The sequence below is a fragment of the Lacerta agilis genome, chromosome 9 (genome assembly GCF_009819535.1).
Source record: "Lacerta agilis isolate rLacAgi1 chromosome 9, rLacAgi1.pri, whole genome shotgun sequence".
Lineage (NCBI taxonomy): Eukaryota > Metazoa > Chordata > Lepidosauria > Squamata > Lacertidae > Lacerta > Lacerta agilis.
The window spans coordinates 47,597,589-47,619,777 of record NC_046320.1 but is presented as its reverse complement, the minus strand read 5'-3'; the positions used below and the strand labels follow the sequence as shown (position 1 = coordinate 47,619,777).

The 22,189-nt window shown below is 41.2% G+C and overlaps 2 protein-coding genes, 1 long non-coding RNA gene and 1 other non-coding gene across 6 annotated transcripts in view; 3 read left to right on the top strand and 1 right to left on the bottom strand.

Moving 5' to 3' along the window:
• Positions 1-3,538, top strand: part of LOC117052750 (bifunctional heparan sulfate N-deacetylase/N-sulfotransferase 3) — a 67,495-nt gene extending 63,957 nt beyond the window's left edge. For 2 of the 3 annotated variants that reach the window (XM_033159868.1, XM_033159869.1), the window contains exon 14: positions 1,236-3,538. In XM_033159868.1, coding sequence (XP_033015759.1) covers positions 1,236-1,637 — 402 coding nt within the window. In that variant the 3' untranslated portion in view covers positions 1,638-3,538. Of the gene's footprint in view, positions 1-1,230 lie in introns of all 3 variants that reach the window. The other variant, XM_033159870.1, reaches the window with a different exon arrangement.
• A 9,879-nt stretch (positions 3,539-13,417) lies between these two features.
• On the top strand, positions 13,418-15,095 carry LOC117052937. Its single transcript, XR_004427330.1, has 2 exons — positions 13,418-13,741; positions 14,750-15,095. It is a non-coding gene; the product is annotated as an uncharacterized LOC117052937 (long non-coding RNA).
• On the top strand, positions 13,885-14,019 carry LOC117053542. The gene has a single exon (XR_004427413.1). It is a non-coding gene; the product is annotated as a small nucleolar RNA SNORA24 (small nucleolar RNA).
• Positions 15,096-17,673: 2,578 nt separating the features above from the next.
• Positions 17,674-22,189, bottom strand: part of PRSS12 (serine protease 12) — a 48,592-nt gene continuing 44,076 nt past the window's right edge. Inside the window, exons 12-13 of the mRNA XM_033159563.1 lie at positions 19,159-19,439; positions 17,674-18,384 (exon numbers count right to left, since the gene is read on the bottom strand). Of these exons, the coding sequence (XP_033015454.1) occupies positions 18,077-18,384; positions 19,159-19,439 (589 nt within the window). The 3' untranslated portion in view covers positions 17,674-18,076. The remainder of the gene's footprint in view (positions 18,385-19,158; positions 19,440-22,189) is intronic.

Below are 22,189 nucleotides of genomic sequence, written 5' to 3'. Positions count from 1 at the left end.
GGAAAACAAGCTCAGTCACAAGTTCTTAAAATTACAGTTCTTAAAGTTACAACCAATGTCAGTGGCAATTCTGTTTTCTCCTTGATAGGGCAGCCCATCCCATAAAGCACTCTTTACCGCAGATCAGAGCTATATCAGTATTGCATACTGCTGCCCTTAAGAAATTAATTCATTTAAAGATCTTTTACGTTGTATATTTACAAATAATTGGATAAATGTTCTCATTTATTCATAAATGATTAAAGTGATCAGTGAGGGATGAGAGACTTTTAGTTTTTATTCATGAACATGGTTTTACAATAAAGCTCACTACCATGTAGAGAATATCTTACACAATATCATATATTTTATTGACTAGGTAGAATGGCTCTACAAATTCAGGAAAGACACTGAAATTGTTCCAGTACTCTAAAACGGGCATGTCCAACAGGTAGATTGTGATCTACTGGTAGATCACTGGACGTCTGTGGTAGATCACTGGCAGATCATTTGTTCCCCCCAAAGAAGCTGAACAACTGTGGCTCCCCTAAAAAAAAGCTCAACATTTTACCTCCTCTCTGAAAAACCTCAACAACTTTGACCCAACCCCCCCCCCCATGAACCTTCCTCCTTCCTAAAGAAAGCTCAACAACTTTCCCCAAGCTCCATAAATCTGTTCTGGGGGTTCTCCTAACCTTTGGACTCCCAACTTCCACAGCCCCAGCCAACGTGACAATGAGCAGGGGCTTGGGAATCGTAGTCCAGTGGCATCTGACGGACCACAGGTTACCTACCACCTGTCTAGCTCCAGGACCAGCAATTTGTCCCATCTTGAGAGGTTGTTGTGGAAAGAGGACTCGCTAGCATTAGAGCACTATTGTAGTCTCACAGATAAGGCATGGGAGGGTTGAATCTCTTTGGTAACAAATCCCATAGCCCTTGGGACTCCCTCTCAGAGACTCTAATACTGCCTTAAGCTTTTGGAAAAGGTTCAAGTGCAGCTCCAACTGCTGGAAATGGAAGCTGTGTGTGCAGGAAACTTTTTTCTGTGTAGTGTCATTAGATGGATTAAATTGTCTGTGTCTTAAGTACCGGTAATTCAATTGCTGATACTTGGTTCCAAATGTGATTTACAAAATAAATAAATAAAATGGATTGAGTTCAGATCAAGATAAAGTAAATTGGAAGACAAAAATACTACAGACACTGTAGTATTTCCCCAAATAAAATGTTGGTTTTTGTATCCCTCAGTGCAGGGGTTTTCTGTCAAGCTACTACAGAGATCACAATGTGGAACTCTCAAAGCTTCTACACAAATTGGGACAACCCCTTCCATCATGGCTGAGACAGGAGCTACAAAAAGTGAGATAACATTGGGGGAAATGCTTCTAGAGAGAGCTCTTCTTCACTTCAAATATAATCAGACCTGGTCTCTAGTAGCTACAAGAAAGCTGTTGGAAAATCTGTCTCTTCAAGAGAACAAAAATGTGAGGTTTGTGCCATATGCTGGCAAGTGGACTGTGAAAGTGTGTGCACTTGTGTCTTTGGAAGTGCATGGTATTTCATTACAATTTCTTGTTTCATGGAGGTTACATAGCGAAGGTCATATGGGCCAGCTCCCACTTATTTCAGTGGGGCTGGCACAAGAGAACTTCTAGTGGGTTGTGCCCATAACTTGCTGTGCAAAGGTGGAAATAAAAAGCAACTGGCCTAGGTTTCAAAAACAATATACAACTGTCCAAAATCATAATAAATATTTACAATTTTATAGATTATATTCATATCAGTTTAAGAATATTGTGTCTCATGTCAGTTTTGTAACACACTGTCTGCCTGCTGAGGTTTCTTATTGTTTGATTACAATGCTGTGTCTTTTTTTAAAATGAGAAAATACGTAGCACAAAATGCCATATGTATTCCCCCTTTGCAATCTGATTCAAAGCACTGAACTAGGTGTTTTTTTAAGTCAGTTTATGTCATTTAGGAATACAACATAGGTGGGGAATGCATCATAGTATTCAAGAGAAATGATATTATGTATTTGAGTTGAACGGCTGAATCCTTTCACCTCAATTCATTGAACTGGGAGTTGCTGTAGCATTGTGGAACCTGTCCCTTCCTGAACAGATGACTGATGGAAGAAGTCCTGCAGATGCTCTGCTTGTAGATCAGCATCAGAAGTGCATGTCCAACCAGGGCTTACAGATATTTAAGATTTTCCCAAATCATAGTCTTACACATTCTATTCACCTTTTACTGGGTCAGGGTCTTTGGCCACTGCAGGAAAAATACTTAGGCATAATTTACAAGGCTTTGGTTGTTTCACTTGCATACCACAAACAAAAACCCTTACGTTGTTCAAGAAAGAATTCCAAAAGAATTAAATCCAAACTTGTAAAATATTTTTTCAGGTTCACAGGAGTAAAAAATCATGTCGGTGAAATAATTGTATTTTTTAAAAAATTCATATCCTTTTTTTTGGTCAGTCTTTTGCCACTAGCTAAGCTGATTTCCCATCCCAACTTCCCCTCCTCCTGCCTAAAATTGGAAAAGATTCCACTGATTCACTAGTACTACATCAGATGGAGAAAGTGGCAAGTAGCATACTCATAGCTGATTTGCTTTATTTACATCATTACGTGTTCTACATGCTTTGGATTTCTTAGATACTATATTACGCATTTCTTTAGTATTTTCAAAATGAACAGATTCACAAGCTATGGAGACATTTGGAGGGAATATCTGCAGTTAAGTTAATACAACAAATTAATCAAAATTATTTTTTAAGCAATGAACATTATGCTGCTGGCCTAAAAAAAATTATGAACACAGTTAACTTTAAAAACCGATGATGAAATTTCTGAAAGCATGTAGCTCTGATAATTAATATTTTACAACACTATAATGACTAAATGTGTAGCAAAGCTAGACAATATTATGAACCAAGTTTATGCTATTGATATTTGGCTCAGGGTGCTTTGAAACTAAATGGCTAGATCTCTAACCAAATATATCAAAATATTAGATATAAGACAGTAATTATGCACCATTATTTTCAGTACGGTTTACTGGATGTAGCATCTCCCAGCCAAGGTTAAGCACTGTTCAGTCCCAATTATTTTAATGGAAAGCTACTCACATGCTTAAATGTGCTTGGAGCCCCTGATTTAGGAAGCACTACATTGATAAGGAAATATTTTAAGCCATTAGTCCTACTCCTTACCTTTTAGTTAAGTAAAGCAATAAACTGAGTGCGAATGGTCCCTTTATTCAATATGGAAATAACAAGCGCTCAGACTGTACCTCTGTCATTACCACTTTATGAACAAATATACAATTGTACTGAACAACCACATGTATGCAGTATCCTTTCCATTTGTGAAGGATTCTCTGCAGAAGAGTGCTTGCTTTCTTCCTTATCCTGTCATACAAAGCTATAATAGGTTCCTCCAATCTACTGGTTTTCAAACTTTTGCTTGATAAGTAGAAACTTGGCATTACTCAAAGAAAGATCCTTAGTGGCAGGCAAGTGCCCTTGAAAGATAGTTTGCTAACCACACCCAATCTTCTGAAGCAAAATACTGGTTTTAGACTGCAGTCCTATGCCCACTTACCTGCAAGTGTCAATGGAGCTACTTTTGAGTAGGCATGTATAGGACTGCACTATGAAGAATCCAAAAATTCAGGTAGGCATTTTATACCTCCTACTTGTTTAAATGACTGCACAAACAAATGCCAGAATAAATTCCAGCATAAATCTTTACATATTTCCTTTAACATACCGGTAGTTCTTGTGAAAACTCATGGAAGTGACTTTGAAAGTTGGCTATCTGAAACAGCTGTGTCAATAAAAACAACAACAATGTGATTATTTACAGGACATCATTATTAAAGGGACACACACAAAAAGGGAAACAAACAATTAAGTATACCAAGCAATCCATGCAGTTACACATGGTTCTGCTGCAGTATTTGCCCATTACTACACATGAGAAAATGAGGAGTGGAACTAATCTTCAAAATATATTGTACAGATTATCCTTATTATTGCTGGAAAATGTGAAGCTTCCTCAGGAAGAATAAAATAGATATTTCAGTGTTTATAGATGTAATATTCTTCTCATTCACATTGAATGAAAATTGCTGGAAATGTTTTTCTCAAATTTTTTAAAAGAAAATAAAACTAGACATTATTCTGATAGTGGCATGATTTCTGCTGTGCAACAATAAACTCTGATTAAAAAAACAGCCTCTCCACATTGTAGTGACTTTATTCTAATGCAGTTTCTTTTACTGTTTGACATCAAGTTATAACGTGCTATAGAAACAGCTGCCTCAGAGAGACTTTTTAAAAAGTTGTCGGCTGTTTCCATGTGAATAACATTATTCCGAAGGGCTCTTTGTTTTACTGCCTTGTCATTTTACTATCTTTGATGGCAGAATTTTTCAAATGTGCTAGTTACACATCCATAGTATTACAGTAAAGGGAAGCAATACAGAAGTCAATAAAAGTTACTTAGAACAGTGAAATACCATAATGAAGAAAGCCCAGCATTTTAACACTATTAAAAGTGAGAGGGAGAACAGCCTGGTGTTTTCTAAACAATTTAATTTTTGACAGCACAGCACAGGAAAGCGTCATAGCTCAGTAGCAGAATGCATGTAGAAGGCTCCATTTCCACTTGAAAGTAATACTGTGGTATCTTGGTGCTCGAACTGAATCCATTCCGGGAGTCCGACTCCCAAAACTGTTCGAAAACTAAGACGTGGCTTCCGATTGGCTGCAGAAGCTTCCTCCACTGTAGCGGAAGCCGCGTCGGATGTTCGGCTTCCAAAAAACTTTCACAAACGGGACACTTGCTTCTGGTTTTGTGGCATTCAGGAGCCGATTTGTTCAACAACTAAGCCGTTTGAGAACCAAGGTACCACTGTAACCTGATGTGTGACACTGCTGAAAACACCTCCCCAGTAAAATCAAATGTGACAACGCTGCAAGTTATAGCTTGCCCCCACTCCATTTCATTGGCTGTTGGTTCAGCTTATATTCCAAAAACATCTACTTTTGGCCTGAGGTCACAATATTGGGAAAGACCCCAGCCACTATTGATCAGGGTAGGCCGGGTAATACAGATGAATGGTTAGACGGCCAAACTGCTCTAAATTAGTTTCCAATCCTATAAAGCTATGTGTACCTATGAAGAACCACCTCTGGATGGTTAAATGAGCAAATCCACATGGATGTATGCAGTCCAGCAATTTTTTGCACCATCTATTACTGATATTTACATGCAGAAAGAAGCAGTCCATATGACAGATGAAGATCTACTACTACTTGATCTCCACGGCCTGGGTCTTTCATGCAGAATCATGTAGCCTGTGTACATTTTGTCCATCTTAATAGCCTCTGCTTCCTTCTTTATATTATTATTTATGTCTCTCCTCGGCATCAAAAAAGCCCTGCTCAAATTGTATTAAGTCATAAGTAAAGACATTCATGCAATTCCCATACAAATTCCTGATTTCCAAGGATCTTTGTTGAAGTATTGGTGTTTTGTTTTTGTTTTTTTATAAAGAATTTATTGGTATTTTCCATAACAAATAATACCATCACCCACCCACATTTATACAAAACAAAAACAGACATAACCACGATTCTTCTTCTTTTTTACACACATACAGAAAAAATTCTAGTTTCGAATCTATTACAGTTGACTTCCCCTGCCTTCTCTCCTTCGGTTCCCAAACCAAATTCTATTTTAATAACTTCATCTCTCAAAAAATTGAATTCATTTCAAAAAGAAAAGAAAATCTAAACAATCATCTTAAATGAATAAATCATCTTAATCCATAATTAATAACATAACTTTATATCTTAACAAATTATTCTTATATCAGATCTAAGTAATTCTTCTTTCCCTTAAACTGCTGCTAATAACAAAAAAGTTCAAAATATCCCTTTTCTTGTTAAAAATTAAAATAAAATTTAATGTCTTAACCCTCCGATTTCAGATTACCATAACAAAGCATTAATATTCTGCACTTAACACACTTCACCCTACCCCCCCTCTATCCAATGTCCTTCTCCATCTTTCACCGGAACCACTCCTCAAATTGTCCTCTTTTCTTGTACGTCCACAGAACCAGACACAGTCCCCAACAGTCCTTGCATCGAGCATCAGGATACACTGTTCATCTTCTTTCGGCTTCTCCCATTCAATGCTGCATTCTTCTTCTATTTGTAAATATCTTAATTTCTTGCCCTTCGCTCCCGAGCTCTCACCTCGGGGGCTGGATATAACATTCCTCGCCGTCCCCGGGCTGCCACCACCAAAGGACGTTTCTTTTTCCGGGAGTCGCCATGCCGTCTCTCTCAGTTTTTCAATCATCTCCTTCAGCTCTTTGCCAAGGCTCTCTTCCATAGTATCGAATACCTGAAAGGTCTCCTCTGTGGGAAGTAGATTTTTCTTCATATCTCCACTCAAAACCTTCAATTTCTGATTAAGCAGTTCCAGTTTCAATATAATAATCCTTTCTTCATCAGTTAGTCCAGAGTTCAAAACAATTTCAAAAACAAAGCCCAACATGGTGAGGACGGGCATAGGTATCAAATTTCAGTTTCTATTTCAATGTTATCCATCTTGTAGCAGTAATTTTCCACTTCGGTTCAGAGTTTTCGCAGCCATTTTCTCTGAAACCGGGGCGCAAAGACCAAAACTTTCAAAAGGAATATTCTCCATCCTCTTCCTCCCCAAAGGGAGATCTATAAAGTCTCACTTATGAAAAAATCTTGACAATGTAGCCATCCAGTAGCAACAGTATCACAGACCGTTATTTTCTTGCCACCGAAGGGAGGGAGGCAGACTTCCTTTATCTAAAGCCTCCCGGATCGTTAAGTCTTTAAGCTCGCCGCTCGCCGCTTTTCCGCCCGGTTGGGGCATTTCCCCTAATGGCCCGGCTCCGCGCTCCCTTCACCCCCACTCCCCCTTTACAGGGGGAACGAGGGAAGGGTGCGTAGCCTAGCGGGCCCGCCGGGGAGCCCGAGGCGCAGGACGCTCTTCCCGCGCCTCACCGGAGCCCCGCGTAGCGGTGGCGGGGCTCCAACCCCCGGGCTGGATGGGTCGCCTCGCTGCCGAGGCAACCCACGACCGCCCGTGATGGCGACCTCGCCGGAAGTCGAAGTATTGGTGTTTTGGACTCTCACCCACAATCTGTGTGGCAGTTCAATTTTTTATATTATTTCAGTGCAATGGAACAAAATCCTTAAGGCAAATAAAGGGAACTCTCCAGTGGCACCCCCACCCTAAATTTTCCACCCTGAGGAAGGGCTGTTCCTTAGTATGAGGCTTAGTAAAACTGTAACAACTTACTACTATTTAACTTTAAATAGCATTTGCCAATGTCGCTCCTACTATTTGGGGCCAACATTCCAATCTGGGGTCCTCCCTCGGGGTGGGTGGGAGAGAGGGACTGGGGTGACAAAGCTTAAGTTCTTTTATTTAGTGTATGCTTGGGGGTTTTCTGTCAGCGTCACTTGCAGAAGTTCTCTTTCTATTCACTTGTTATGTTTCCTTGGTGGTGAGAGAGGTTGGGGTCGCCTAGGGTGTGGTTGATCGTCTTTGGCTGGCTGCAGTGAGATTTGTTTGTGCGTGGGTGAGGGGGGGTTGTCAGGTTAAGTTAGCCATATTGAATCGTATGCTGTCGGTGGGTTATGAGCTCTTTCTAGTGTGAGTGGGCATTGTTATCCTGGAAGGTGTTCAGTAGGGCCAGTTCTGGGGTGACTTCTAGTGCCTGTTTATTTTGCTTATTTCTGGTATGACTGCACACACTCCTTTTCTGACCAGGTCCTCAATTACTTGGTTTGGTGGGATCTGTTGGTTCAGACACAGCATATGTCTGAGAAGGCCCCACTGGGATAATGGAGAGGAGGTGTGAGGGGAAAAACTGTTGTGACATTGATTTCTTTGGCAACTTGGAAGCTGTGGTGGGATCCAGAAACGGCAACCGGGAGCCCCACTGACCACTTAACTGCTCTCTTCTCCATCAGCTTGCGAGCTTTTTCTGAGACGCTTGCAGGGTATGATAGCATCCTTTGTTGTTTGAACATATTTATCAAGATGCTAACAGATCTGCCTGCCTTTGATCAGTTGTGCTTCAAGGGAAGCTCACCAGTCTGATTCTTTAATATTTTCCAGCCCAGATAGATGTTAATCAAAGGATCTCACAATAGTCATCTCCTTGCAGGAGCAAGGAAGCATAGGAGAAACAGATGCACCACAAGAGCATCTTGGATGGATGGCTTTCAAAGAGGGCTAGACAACTGCATGGAGAGGCCTATCAAAGGCAACTTGCTGTGGTGGCGATGTTCAGCCTCCCCTGTTAGAGGGAGCAATGCTTCTGAAAAGCACTTGCTGGAAGCCACAGATTCCCCAAACATGTTTCACAAGGACCCCTTCCTTCCCTCTGCCCGAGTACCTGAGGGTCGTCATGTCTCTCCAGGGTTTTGGCCAGAACCAAGTATATGTTGGGGAAAGGCTCCCTGCCTGCAAAGAAAATGGAGGTGTCTGGTTTCCAGCCATGCTAGCACCAGTCTGGCGCATGAGGGTTGGGGACACGGGAAGGAAGCATTCCTATAGTATAGGGTACTCAACTCACATTTTCACCCACCTGAACTCTAAGCCATTCCCCCTTTTGTTCTGGCTGTCTCTCTCCCAAAGAAGATACAAGCTCTTGCTGGAAGCCACTGGTGGGGAGAGTGTTCCTATGATTCCCAAATGTTTCAGAAGCATCTTTTTGTTCCTTTAGCTGCTTGATACAATCATAGCATGGCAGGGTTGTAAAGGATCCCAAGGGTCATCTAGACCAACCCCCGGCAATGCAAGAATCCTGCCCACAACCAGACCTGGCTGGGCTCCAAACTCCAGCCTTCTGGTTACCATTGCAATTCTGCATGGTGTGGAGAAAAGGGAGAGAGAAATGTGTTGCTTACACTCTCATAACACTGATATGAGATCCACACCATGCAGCCCTTTCAATAACTAAAGTCTAAAGGGCTGTCACATGGAGGATGGAGCAAGCTTGTTTTCTCCTGCTCCAGAGGCCCTTAGGGCCTGAAGCAATGACTCTCCTTCCTTGGAGATTTTTAAGCAGCGCTTGGATAGCCATCGGCCATGGATCATCTAGTTGAGATTCCTTCATTGGAGGGGGTTGGACTAGATGACCCTCGGGGTCCCTTCCAACTCTACAATTCTATGATGCTATGTTCTAAAGAGCATCCAATGCGCCTTTAAAGCACATGACTCACAGGAAAGCAGCAATGGCTCTGCGTCAGGCAGCACAATGTCCTGTTAAGCATCCTCTCACACTTCAGAAAAAAAAAGTTGCACTTCACCCTCAGTTACAGCTGACTGGCATCTTATTACATATGAAGAACAGGAACAACTTGAGATATGCATGACAATATACTCCTTGTTCTAAATTTGTGTAAATAGCCACAATAGTCAATCTGTGTCTAAATCTTCAACACCATTAATACCAGAAGCTATGGAGTATCCCTTGGAACATCCAAGTGGGCTAAGAAATCCTAATGAATTTACTTCAATTTATTCTAAAAGCAAAAAATAAAAACTTGAATAAACTGTTTGGCTTTAGCTAAAACCATCTACAACAACTTTTATACGTGTAACTCCAGAGATTATAGCTTGTTTGCAGCAGCACTTAATGCGACTACAAGTATGGAACTAAGCTTTAAAATTCTGGTTACAGTGCAGTGCTTCTAGTATCAATTGGAATGAAAGCAGAAACTGAAACCATCCCTCCTGCTCATCAACTTTTCAGAAAGCCTCTACAAACAATAATGATCAGTCCTGTTATTAAAGCACTTGGGTCATAACCCAATGTTCTAGAAAGCATATATGTGCATCAAGTCTCTCTTTGCCTTTGGGGAATACACACTGCTCAAAATTCTGGGGGGAAGACATATAAATTTGGATTGATTTGTATATTAATGACAGCATCAGTCTCAACAACTGATTTGCAAAGATGGAACATTTTTGTAGTACTTTCGTGTGCTTTTCCCACTGCTTTTCTCTCTATACACAAATGACTGTACCTCAACTGATCCATCGGTTAAGATCTTGAAATTTGCCGATGACACAACAGTTATTGGGCTTATCCAGGAGGATGATGAATCTGTGTATAGGCAAGAAGTAGACCATCTTGTTTCATGGTGCACCAGAAATAATTTGGTGCTAAATGCCCAAAAGACAGTGAAAATGGTAATTGATTTTAGAAGGCACTCTTCCGTCCTGCCACCACTTTCCATCCTTGGTAACATGGTTGTACCGGTAGTAGTAGAGTCCTTTAAGTTCCTGGGCTCTATAACTTCTCCAAACTTAAATTGGTCAGGCAACATCAATAGTATTATTAAAAAGGTCCACCAGAGGTTGTATTTCCTGCGTCAACTAAGGAAATTTAAATTGCCCCAGGAAGTGCTGATCCAGTTTTACAGAGGCATCATTGAAACTGTTCTCTGTAATTCTATTACTGCTTGGTACAGCACAGCCTCCAAGATGGACAAGAAAAGGCTCCAACAAGCAGTAAGAATTGCAGAAAGGGTACCGTAATTGGTGCTAGCTTGCCTTCAATAGAGACACTCTATGCTACCCGAGTTAGGAAGAGAGCAGAAGGAATTGTCGCAGATCCTTCGCATCCCGGTCATCATCTGTTTGATTTACTTCCATCTGGACGTCGTTACAGGACTTTATACACAAAAACAGCCAGGCACAGGAACAGTTTTTCCCCTTGTGCCATTAAATTGTTAAATTTGTAGTTGTGTAGCAGGAGGGGAGGCCAGTTATGGGTGGAGTTTCTTTGCTGTGTCACTGTATTGTGAGTGGGACAGTGTTTGTATATAAGGTATGTTTACATTGCAATGTAGCCGAAACAAAATTCCAAGTTTGCTGGAAAATGTACTTGGCCGATAAATTATTCCTATTCCTATAAAAGGCATCATTCTGCCCTGGACAGAGAGTTAACCTGCGCCTACATGGACAGCTGTGAGTCCAAAATGACTCCCAGGCTGTGCACCTGGTCCTTCAGGGGCACAGTTACCCCATTCAGGATCAGGGAGTCCTCGACACCAGCCCGCCCCGTCCCCCAAGAACAGTACTTCTGTCTTGTCAGGATTCAACCTCAAGCCGTTAGCCACCATCCATTCTCCAACTGCCTCCAGACACTCACAGGCAATCATTTCCTGCTGCTCCCCAGTTAAGTAAAGGTGGGCAAGCAGAATGTGCCTGTTGGACTACCTCAAACAGGGTCTCTCTACTCACCTGCACCCAAACTGCTATTTTCCTTCCTTCCGTCAAGGGAGAATGTTGGATGTTCCTGCATAAAGCTGCTCAGGGCACTTTCAAGCAGGGATGCCCAACTAGCAACTCTCTCCTTCCAGCAGTGATGCCCATTCTGGAATGCCCTCCTCTCCAGTTTAGCACACCTTTCAGATGGTGGGGGGAGGGGAGCATGAGGCTTGCTGGAGGCTGGGGCAGCAGGTTTGGTGCAAGTTGCGACTAGCAAAAAAAAATTAATTATTGATTACTGCATCCCATATATGGAATATATACATAATTACAGACAGTTAATACATAAAAGTAACTGCATTATTTAAATATGTGAACCTTTCCCCTCAATATTTGGTCAAAGCTATGAAGCAAAAGCACCATCCAGTGGCCAAATTTATTTCCTACTACATATCAGTGTTTTAAAGTTTTCCGAGTACGGTAGATTGAATGAAAAGCACAGGAGCATCCACCAATCATTTTTTATTTGTTTAAATGTACATGTCTTTAATTCTTCCTCACTTTCTGCCATCAAGGCTGATGATACTACCTTGATGGCAGAAAGTGAGGAAGAATTAAAGAACCTTTTAATGAGGGTGAAAGAAGAGAGCGCAAAATATGGTCTGAAGCTCAACATCAAAAAAACTAAGATCATGGCCACTGGTCCCATCACCTCCTGGCAAATAGAAGGGGAAGAACTGGAGGCAGTGAGAGATTTCACTTTCTTGGGTTCCATGATCACTGCAGATGGTGACAGCAGTCACGAAATTAGAAGACGCCTGCTTCTTGGGAGAAAAGCAATGACAAACCTAGACAGCATCTTAAAAAGCAAAGACATCACCTTGCCGACAAAGGTCCGCATAGTTAAAGCTATGGTTTTCCCAGTAGTAATGTACGGAAGTGAGAGCTGGACCATCAAGAAGGCTGATCGCCGAAGAATTGATGCTTTTGAATTATGGTGCTGGAGGAGACTCTTGAGAGTCCCATGGACTGCAAGAAGATCAAACCTATCCATTCTCAAAGAAATCAGCCCTGAGTGCTCACTAGAAGGACAGATCCTGAAGTTGAGGCTCCAGTACTTTGGCCACCTCATGAGAAGAGAAGACTCCCTAGAAAAGACCCTGATGTTGGGAAAGATGGAGGGCACAAGGAGAAGGGGACGACAGAGGATGAGATGGTTGGACAGTGTTCTCGAAGCTACTAACATGAGTTTGGCCAAACTGCGAGAGGCAGTGAGGGATAGGCGTGCCTGGCGTGCTCTGGTCCATGGGGTCACGAAGAGTCGGACACGACTGAACGACTGAACAACAACAACAACAACATGTCTGAGGTATCCCAAAAGGATCGCTGCTGTTTTTTTAATGTTTCTCTTGACTAGGATGTGTTTGATGGCACGAATTTCTCTAGTACCAGACTATTTCGCATATTACATCACACAGAGAGATCGTGGTTTCCCCACCCCACCCCACCCCAGAAACGGGTTCACGGGGCTCGATGTGTTTTGCTTAATTCGCTGCACAGTAAAACGAATAGGTTATCTGTCTCCGATTCGTTACTGGGAACTACTTTGGAAACCAGTAAGAACTCTTTCGTAAAGGCATCAATTCACAGGTAATTTCACGATTTGTTCCAAATCAATTCAGAACTACTAACAGGTGGCTACCCACCAGCTGCGTTCACACGTTGCTTTCGCGATAACGATTGCTGTAGGTTAACAGCAGCACCCCCCTCCCCATAAACTAGCCTACCTTCTGTGAAAGTAGAGGTAGGTGTGTGGCCTCAGCCCCACTGAGTTTATTCATGTAGTTTCAGAGAGAGCTCAATGGAAGTACGACTAGTCTGCCAATTTAAACCCGTGTCGCAGGTGGCGGCCCCGCCTGCTTGAAAGGTACAGGCTTCCGTGAAGCGCACTTGGGAGACTGAAACCTCGCCCAACCGAAAGCAGGAGACGGTGCGCACGCGCGCCTCGCACCAACGGCTCAACTGGCCCGGCCCTCGAGCCCCCTCCTCATGCCGGAGAAGTGGGCGTGGCCTCCTCCCTATTATAAAAGCGCTCGCGAAGCGCGCCTCTTTCTTTTCGAACGACCTCTGGAGACGGCGGTTAGGGCTTTAGTTGGAAGAAGAGGAAGCTTGGGCCTTGGCCTGGGCCTGGGCCTAGGGGATGGTGGGGGGAAGGGAAGAGAACTAGAGGGGATGCTTCTTTTTCCGCGCAAGGCTAGTAATTGTTTCTCCCGAGTACGCGCCTGTAATCAGCGAACGTGCTTTTAGCAGGAGAAGCGTCTCGGAGCGTAAGATGCTTCAGGAGAGCGAAGGGCCTCTATCGCGCATGCGCCGTAACTGTCCGGATGCTTAAAAGGAGGCTGTTGTTTCGGGGGGGGGGGGGAGGCCTAGCGACGCCGAACAGGAAGAGCCAAGCGCGCCTACAGGTAGGACAACTTTATTTCGGAAGGGAATCCTGAGGCGCTGAGGGTCGCATTTTTGCGCTCTGGCGTCATTTCCAAATGCCAAGTAACGCGCGCCTCGTGCGCTCGCTGGGGCTGCCGGGTAAAGAGTGGTGGCGGGGACCCAACTCCATGCTTCCATGGGACCTGCCAGCGTGGCAGCATCCCTTCCTATTCATGGTAGAGCAAACGGTCACCTTGCCCCTTGGCATAGCTCGCACCATTTAATTGGGGCGAGACTCTGACTAGGGCAAGTAACAGCGTTCCTTCGGGAGGGGCAGGCCTTCGCGGCCCGCGCTGAGGGATCGTCGCCTGGAATGGGGAGGGAGTGGGTTGCCTTCATAAAACGAGTTGTCCCATCTGCCCCTTGTCAATGTACAAATGTGGCCTGCTTTGAAGCTACCCACAGTTGTGAGATTAAGGGTTTTTTTTGTAATTATTGTAAAGTGCTGAAAGCTTCAAGGATAATATTGGGTAAGAGTCAGCTGCACAAACCTTACTAAAGGGCTTTCCTTGGGGGTGACCTTGTGGCCTAAAAACCGGTCGTATTGAGCCTCCTGGAACTTGCTGTTTTCGGCAGTTAAGCTTCTGTTGGTCCTTCCCTCCTCTTATAATTGAACTGGCTTTGGGTTGTCTTGAATTGGAATTAAGCTCTTCCAAGCAAGTCTCAAGGTCAGTCTCCCAATGTTACTTCAAAAGCCCTCTTCAGAACCAGCACATTCTGTGAAAGTGCGTTTGAAATTAGAGCTGATAACTTAAGAAGGCATCCGTGACATCTTTAATTAGTATCCTTTGGAGTGTGGCATTTGACCAGCTGCTTAGTCTTTTAAAGTGCTATTTGCAGAAAAAAAATTAAATACAACTTGATTGTTTATGTATAGAAGTAATTTAGTGCAATCTAACTTATTAATTTCCTTCATCTTTAGAAATTAGTTGCAATAACAAAATCTTGATGGGAGCAGTAAAACTTAGCATCCTTTTTTCTTTTTGCAGGGTACTGAGTTTGAAGATGGGCAGTGGAAGTGGCACATACCGGTACTTCTGCTAAAAGTGTGTGTTAACAGGGTAGTGGTGAAATGCTTGTTCTCAACATTGTTACAACAATGAAAACATAAATAACTTTAGTCCCTGAAACAAAGCTATCATAAGCTGTAAATATCACAAGTGAATGCAGTTTAAATAATTGAAATTAATGTATAAGATTTGTTTGCCACTGTAAAGGCACTTTAACTGCTGTGGAGTAAATTGTGGAAAATACCTCCTCAATTTGTACTTTTATGTGTATATATTACCTTATGTTGTAGTTTTGATACAATAAAATTAAAATGGTTTGCAATTATTCACTGTTTTCCAATTCAGTTGCTTGGTATTAACCTGGCTGATCCCAAAAACTTTTAAGAGTAGGTGATGCAAGTGCATCAGTCTGTGTGATGCTTTACAAAATAGGAATCTCAAAGGCACTTTTCATTGAAGTCATTTGCAAAAACCCATTCCCATGCCATACTGTAACAGGCTAAGCACATGCAACTCAAACAGTTGAATGTTTTACCGTTTTATCTGTCTCCACTTATTTCCTTGGGACAGGGGCCTAACTTCATGTACTCTAATCTGCCATGCGCAGTTTCTCATTTAACCTCCCCCCCCCCCCAGATCTTCCCTTTGCCTTAGCCAGCATGGACAGGGGTGAGTGTTGGAGTAATATCTGGCGAGCACCATGTTGGCTGCCCTGTGGAAACTGAGTTTGGAGTGTTAATTTACCAGTAAATGAAAGGAGAGAACATCACACTAGTGCTTTGAAAGAGTTCTAGGCCAGGGGTGCCCAAACTTTTTTCAAAGAGGGCCTGATCTGATGAAGTGAACATATGTGAGGGCCAACCAAAGTTGTTGAGCTTAGGGTTTTGCCCCACGACATATACTGCCACGGGCTGGATTAAGTTGACCAGCAGGCTGGATTAGGCCCCCAAAATGGACTTTGGACATGCCTGTTCTAGGCATAACATCAAGCAAGAAGGGTGGAGTAGTTTTGATGGAACAGGTGACCTTCAGACAGCTAAAAGTGAAAGCCAGAAATCTGGCTTGTGAGCAGAAATGGATTGCCTGTAATTTCTATAGGTTACATACATTTCAACATGTCCACAAGGGGGTGGTGGTGTTGCTGAAATGGGGAAATATTAGCACAAGATACTATGGGCTACATATATTAAAGTGGGCTTTGATATCTGTGATCTGTCCTGATAGCAGCTCTTGCATTTTCTTTTGTAGCCATCCAAGGCAAAGCTAGGGAAGCAACCTTGTACATACTTGGGTCCCTTTAAAGGGATAGAATCGCAGTACATACTACATAGCTTGTGTATGTATTAAAGTTACCTTGAAAGCTTCAGTCTTACACAAATACTGTTGTGCCTTGGAATAGCACTAAAAGATGAAGCAAGCACATGCATCTTTGTGTCCAAATGAAAACTTTACAAATTGCAGAATAGCCTATGAAAAGTTTAGTTTTTTGTTTGATAGGTTACTTTAATTATTTGGGTGGGAAAGATTAATGCTTTTGCAACCGCTTTTCTAAAGAAACAAAAGAACCCAAAGGACAAGGTTAATGAGATTTCAAATGGACATACAGATAAATGATGGCCACAAACAACAGGCATGTTTGAGATTTTTGCCTACTTGGCACTTAAAACAGAAATGTAAGTGGACGATGTATCTTAAAAGTGAAATCTTCACTTGATTAAGTTTATAACAAAGACTTCAATATATGGTAGCTTTTATTGTACAAATTATGTTTTATGGCTTTGATCAAAATATAAAATGGTGAAAGTTTTCAATAAGATTGAAAACCATACTTTCTAGATGTGTTTTTGAGTGTACTGTACTGCTAAATGCTTACACATACTGAAATAGCTTAATCAAGTAAGGTCAGCTGAGTTTAAAACAAAATGTTGAATTCAGGAAGTTTTCAAATCACATTTCTAGTAAAAATGACTTAACTAATACAGCATAGTTTTGAAAAGGAAAATAGCCTAGCACCTTGAATGGTCAACATAACTTTTAAAAGACCTCTCCCAGCCCCTGTACTTGGGTGGCTATTGTTTATTTAAATTTTTTAGCAGTTTACATTGCATTAAAGCCTGCCTAACAAAATCAAGTACCAAGTGCAAAGTTACAGAAAGCTATACAGTATAAACGGAGAAGTATCCATATAGAACACAAAATTTATGTTTTAAGTTAGGCATAGCCCTTTGCCACATCTGGATATTTGCCATACAAAGCCAAATGTTTTTCTTGGGGATTTCTGTATTTATTGCATTGACATTCTTCCCATATAAACTAGTCTATCTGGGTTCTTTTCAAACCCAGGTGTTTTTCAAATGATGCTGAGGTATTAGGTAGGTAAAAAATGCAACAAAACATGCCCATACATGTAGAAACATCGCTGAGTACACAGATGCACACCTATCACAACTAGAAGCACCCAAAGGCCAACACATTGCAATTAGGAATTTTGTGAAGGAAAGACACCAATCTCGCAGGTATATTATACATATAAGCAGTTATGGAGAACTACCAATCACCCTCTTGACACAGTTATTGCTATACCTTTAAAACATTTTTAAAAATTCAATTGGAACAAACTTTTAAATGGTTGTAGAGTCGCTTACAGTTCATAAATAATGCGGTTTCCTATTTTATAATTAAACTTGAAACTCGGGATGAAGTAAAATGGATTCTTTGTACAATTCATTAAAGTCCATTCTGGGTGCTACATAATGGTTTGAGTCATAAAGGCTTTTCTATAGCCTCATGCAAAGGGATCCTGAAATAATTTGTTGTCTGAAAAGAATACCTTAGTACTAGGTCATGTAAATCTAATGGAAAGCTAATAGTACCGTAAGCACAATCTAGTGTGTCTGAAGACGAAAAGCTCTTACAAATGAGTACAAAAAGTTGGGCCTGTCTGCTATATATATTACAAGCCAGTGTGATGAGTGTAAATCAGTGAAGCTTTATTTTACTCTGTCTAAAAAGTGTATTATAAATCTTGCATATGGATATTGCGCATTGATCTTTTACCACTTTACACAGTTAAATAGGACAGGTCATGTTCATATGTATATCGAGAACTATTTGTGCAATTATTTAAATGTGCTATTGGGGATTTCATTGACGAGGGGGACACAATAAATATTACTTCCCCCTGTTTTTCAATGTAAGTCAACATTAAGATGAAGTACCATACTATCCAACAAAATAAGCATACACAGAAAAATGTGTACAGCTTTGTATTGACTGTGCTGTTAGTGGTCAGTGGCGTGAGCATGGTCATAGTTTGGTCACACTTCTTATCCAAGGTACAAAAGAGGAAACTTTGGTATAGACACCTGGAGAGTCTTTGACTCCACAGCCATAACCCCAGGAGGTCACCCCATATACAACCCAACTTTCTCCAGGGCGCTCACACATGAGTGGCCCACCACTGTCTCCCTGGCAGCTGTCCACACGCTTCTGCTCTTGGAGGCTACCAGCACAGAGCATCCTTCCTGTGAACCTTGTCCGATAGCGTTCTTCACAGATTCTTTTAGGAAGTAGAGGGATGGCAGCTTGTTGCAATGTTCTTGAGTAAGCTCTTCCTGTGGAAGAAAAATACTGGCTTTGACATAGTGAATGTGAAATGTGTGTTAGAAATAATGTAGTCTTCTGCATTCCTTCTAGACGTTCTTCCTGCACCAGTCAATTGCCACGTAACATTGTTTTCACACTAATTAGGAGGGTCTTTGTGATTAACAAGGGTGTTTTTTTGGAGGGAGATACCACAAAACTATGTATTACCGGTAGGGTATTGCTGGCCATCTTTCTATAGGAAAAAATGGACAAAAACTAATAGAAAAGTATGTGGACGCAATGGAACACATACTTCTCATTTATCTCCCCCAAGCCACCTCACTAGCAGTAGAAGGCAACTTTTTGCAGTATTTTAAAATGTTCTGTGGGAATACTTGACTCAGACTTGTTTAAGCAATTCCCTTAAACTAGAAGTTGTCAAGGTGGCATAAGCATAATTTTAGACAATCCACTGAAACACATTGAGCACAATTAGAATAGAAAAATTAGCAGCTGCCATATCTAAGGAACAACAAAAGTTGGTATAAGAAGCAAAAATCCAGGCAGACCTATCTGAAAAGCTTTTACTAGCTGGGTCATTCCATATCAAGTGACCCAACTTTTTTTTTACCTCGTCATCCAGTTTTCTTCCTATTTTGTACACTTGTTGAATGATCCAAACTTAAGTTTAAATCTAATTTATTATTATTATTATTATCTCATCCCGTTTGTGAGTTATGACAAGAAGCCCAGATTACCATAGTAAGGAAAAAATGATTTTGTGCTGTAAAAGCAATCCTTACCAGTGTCACCCCATCCAGTGATGTAACAATTGGGAGCGGTTTTCTGTGGCCTCTCTCGTCTGAGTGGCAAACAAGCAGGCAAGACATGGGTGCTAAAGCGAGCGCACTGCTCTTCGGGTCCTTGCAGCCTCACTAGCGCAATGTCATAATCGCTGCTATCAGGCCTATATTCTTTGTGTTGCACAATCTCTTGTACTCCAATCTCTTCCTCATACTCCTCAGGCACTAATGTGTGGTAGTCTCCAACACGCACCACATAACTCCGAGTATTATTGCCATATCTAAGAAGAAAAAGAAAATAAGCTCTCACCTTTGAAACAGCACAGTTGAAAATAATGGAGAGCTTTAATTAACCAGATTCCTAGTTCAGTAACCAACAGGAAATTCAGGAACTCTTCTGATCAGATATGTGTTGGATAGTACTCTGCCATTTATAGACTGATCTACTCTGGGAAAGTTTCATTTAAAATTCAAGATTTTTGTAAAATAAACACCCCCCCCCCAAAAAAAAGCCTCTACAATTTCGTGGTAGTTAAAACTATTGTAAACAGAAACCTAGTCAACTACGGTTTATTTATTTAATCAGTCCAGTCTGTTTTTGACTAAATAAAACTTTTACAGGATTAAGAACTCCAATAATAAATACATTATTGTATATGCTTTAAAGAGTTTGCATGTTTTGGATGTGATCTGAGGAAAAGAACAGGGAGCACATGACAGAAAACCCTTTTCCAACACTAATATTTTGTATAGTTCTCTTGCAAATCCCCCTGTATTTCCTTTGTCTGGAAATTCAAATGGAAAAATGCAGCTGATGTTAAATAATAAAAAGTGCAATGTGGAAAAATTGACCCTTGTTATCATGAACACCCACTCCTCACAAATTGTATTTTAATTATACTATCTGTATTTAAAAACAAAACATGAACATGTTTTTCCCTTACGAAAAAATAGTGTCATTTTCCTAACAGGACAATGAAGATTGTTTTCAGGATTTATCTTCTGAGTTGAAATAACGGCATGCTTTTTTTTAAGTAAAAAGGTTCATAAATATATACAGTTCGCTCACAGGATGGTGTGAAGGGCAGCAAGGACTTGTTGAATCATTGATATTTCAGAAAGATAAAAATCCTTCACACAGCATACTCGCATATATCTAAATTGTGGCTATCATTTATGGGAGTCCTTGAGACTTAATCTAAGCAGCTGGGCTAAAGGTAAAAATAGCATTGCTGCCCCAATACAATTGATTTTCCAGTTTGAGATTTGTATTCCTGATATATAATATGAAGGAAGGGAAAACACATTTCCTAAGTTCATTTGCAATGAAATTTCTAACTCCTGATACTCAGGGTTCTCCCACTACGGTATTTAGAAAGTTGTTCTAAAATTATTTTTTCACATAGGGACAACAATTTTGAGAATGAAAAGCTAAGTATTCATTGGTATACATTATGACTCACCATATTGTATATTTCAGGTTTCTGTGCTGGCTGTTACAATTTAAGAAATAATTTCATGTCAATAGTGATGTGAATAAGCTTCAAATACTATGGAAACGTGTTTTCCAGTGACCTGTCAGCCTAGAATCTTGATATTAATTTACTTGTAGGAACTCAACCATCTGAATGACAGAAATCAATAGAATACTTTGACCTAATTTGAAAATGTCACAACTCAATCACAAATGATGTGTTCTGGCACCCACAGCAAAGAGGTGGCTTGTGTCCCTTCTGACAGTGCTTGTGGCTTTGCTTCTATCTTATGTGAAGAATCAAGTATAGTTGTTCACAGTAATGAATACATGAAGAGCTGAATTAAGCTTCAGTACTTAATGATGCATCAAAAAGCTCTCGTTGAAATTGCGTATATGTGGACAAGTAAACCGATTTTGTTTCCTGCACTAGTCAATAAAAAAATCCCCACTAGGCTACAATAGCTATCGTTTCCCACAAAGCAAAGGTATATTTACCATTTGCAGTTTGGAAAAATATGTAAAATAGAGGCAGCCCTTCGGGTACAGCTATATAGAACCAGAGGCATAGATGGGGGGGTAGGGCACAGTGGGGGCCACACTGTGGGGGGTGGCACTTACCGCGGGGCCTGCAGTGTGCCCGAGCCATTCATCTCCACACTGCCTGAAACAGCTGAGGGAGAGGCAGTGGGCAGACTGCATTGCAAGCGCCGCACTGCCCGAAAAGGCATTGTACGGCTTGCATCTGCCCTAGCAGCTAGTTACGCTACTGTATAGAACAGATTATATTTTGTATAATTTGGCAGATTTTGGGTGACAAATGACTAGGGCAGATTAGGAGACATTTGTGTGTATGCTTGTGTGAGAATATGCAAATAATATTGTGTGACCTAAGTGCTTCAGAATTTTGAAACTCCAGAGTATGGGTCCTACATGAGCTCCTCAGTGCTGGAAATCCGCTGTAGTTATTTTTCAGTATCTGGCCTAGCTAAGGTGTTTTCTGTCAATGCAATGTCCTGAAACAGCACCACATGTGTAGGCTAGGAAATAAGAGATAGCAGAAGTTGTTACCGTATTTTTCCGTGTAGAACACGCCCCCATTTATAAGACGCCCCTTATTTGGGGGGACTACAAATTGAGAAAATGGGGAGATTGTATCTGTGTATAAGATGACCCACAATTTTGAACATAATTTTTAATTAAAAAAAACCTAGTCTTATACATGGAAAAATACTGTCTTTTGCGGTGAACTCACACTGGTTTAGGAAGAAAGCTGAAAAGTAAAGGCTGCAGAGCGTTTTATGTGTACTTGCTCTACCATGAGGCAAGATTATTCACAGAGCAGATGTACTAAATGGAGTTTACAAAGCATCCTGATACAGGAACGGATTAGGTTCCCTGCCAAATTCCATCCCCACATCACCTCTTCAGCGGGTGAGATTATATACTAAGAGGATAACAATTTGACTGAAGTTACCAGTTCCTTACCCAATTTTTACAGCCCTCTTTAAACTAACATAAGCACCACTGTATGCATGCAAAAAGACCACTTTGCAT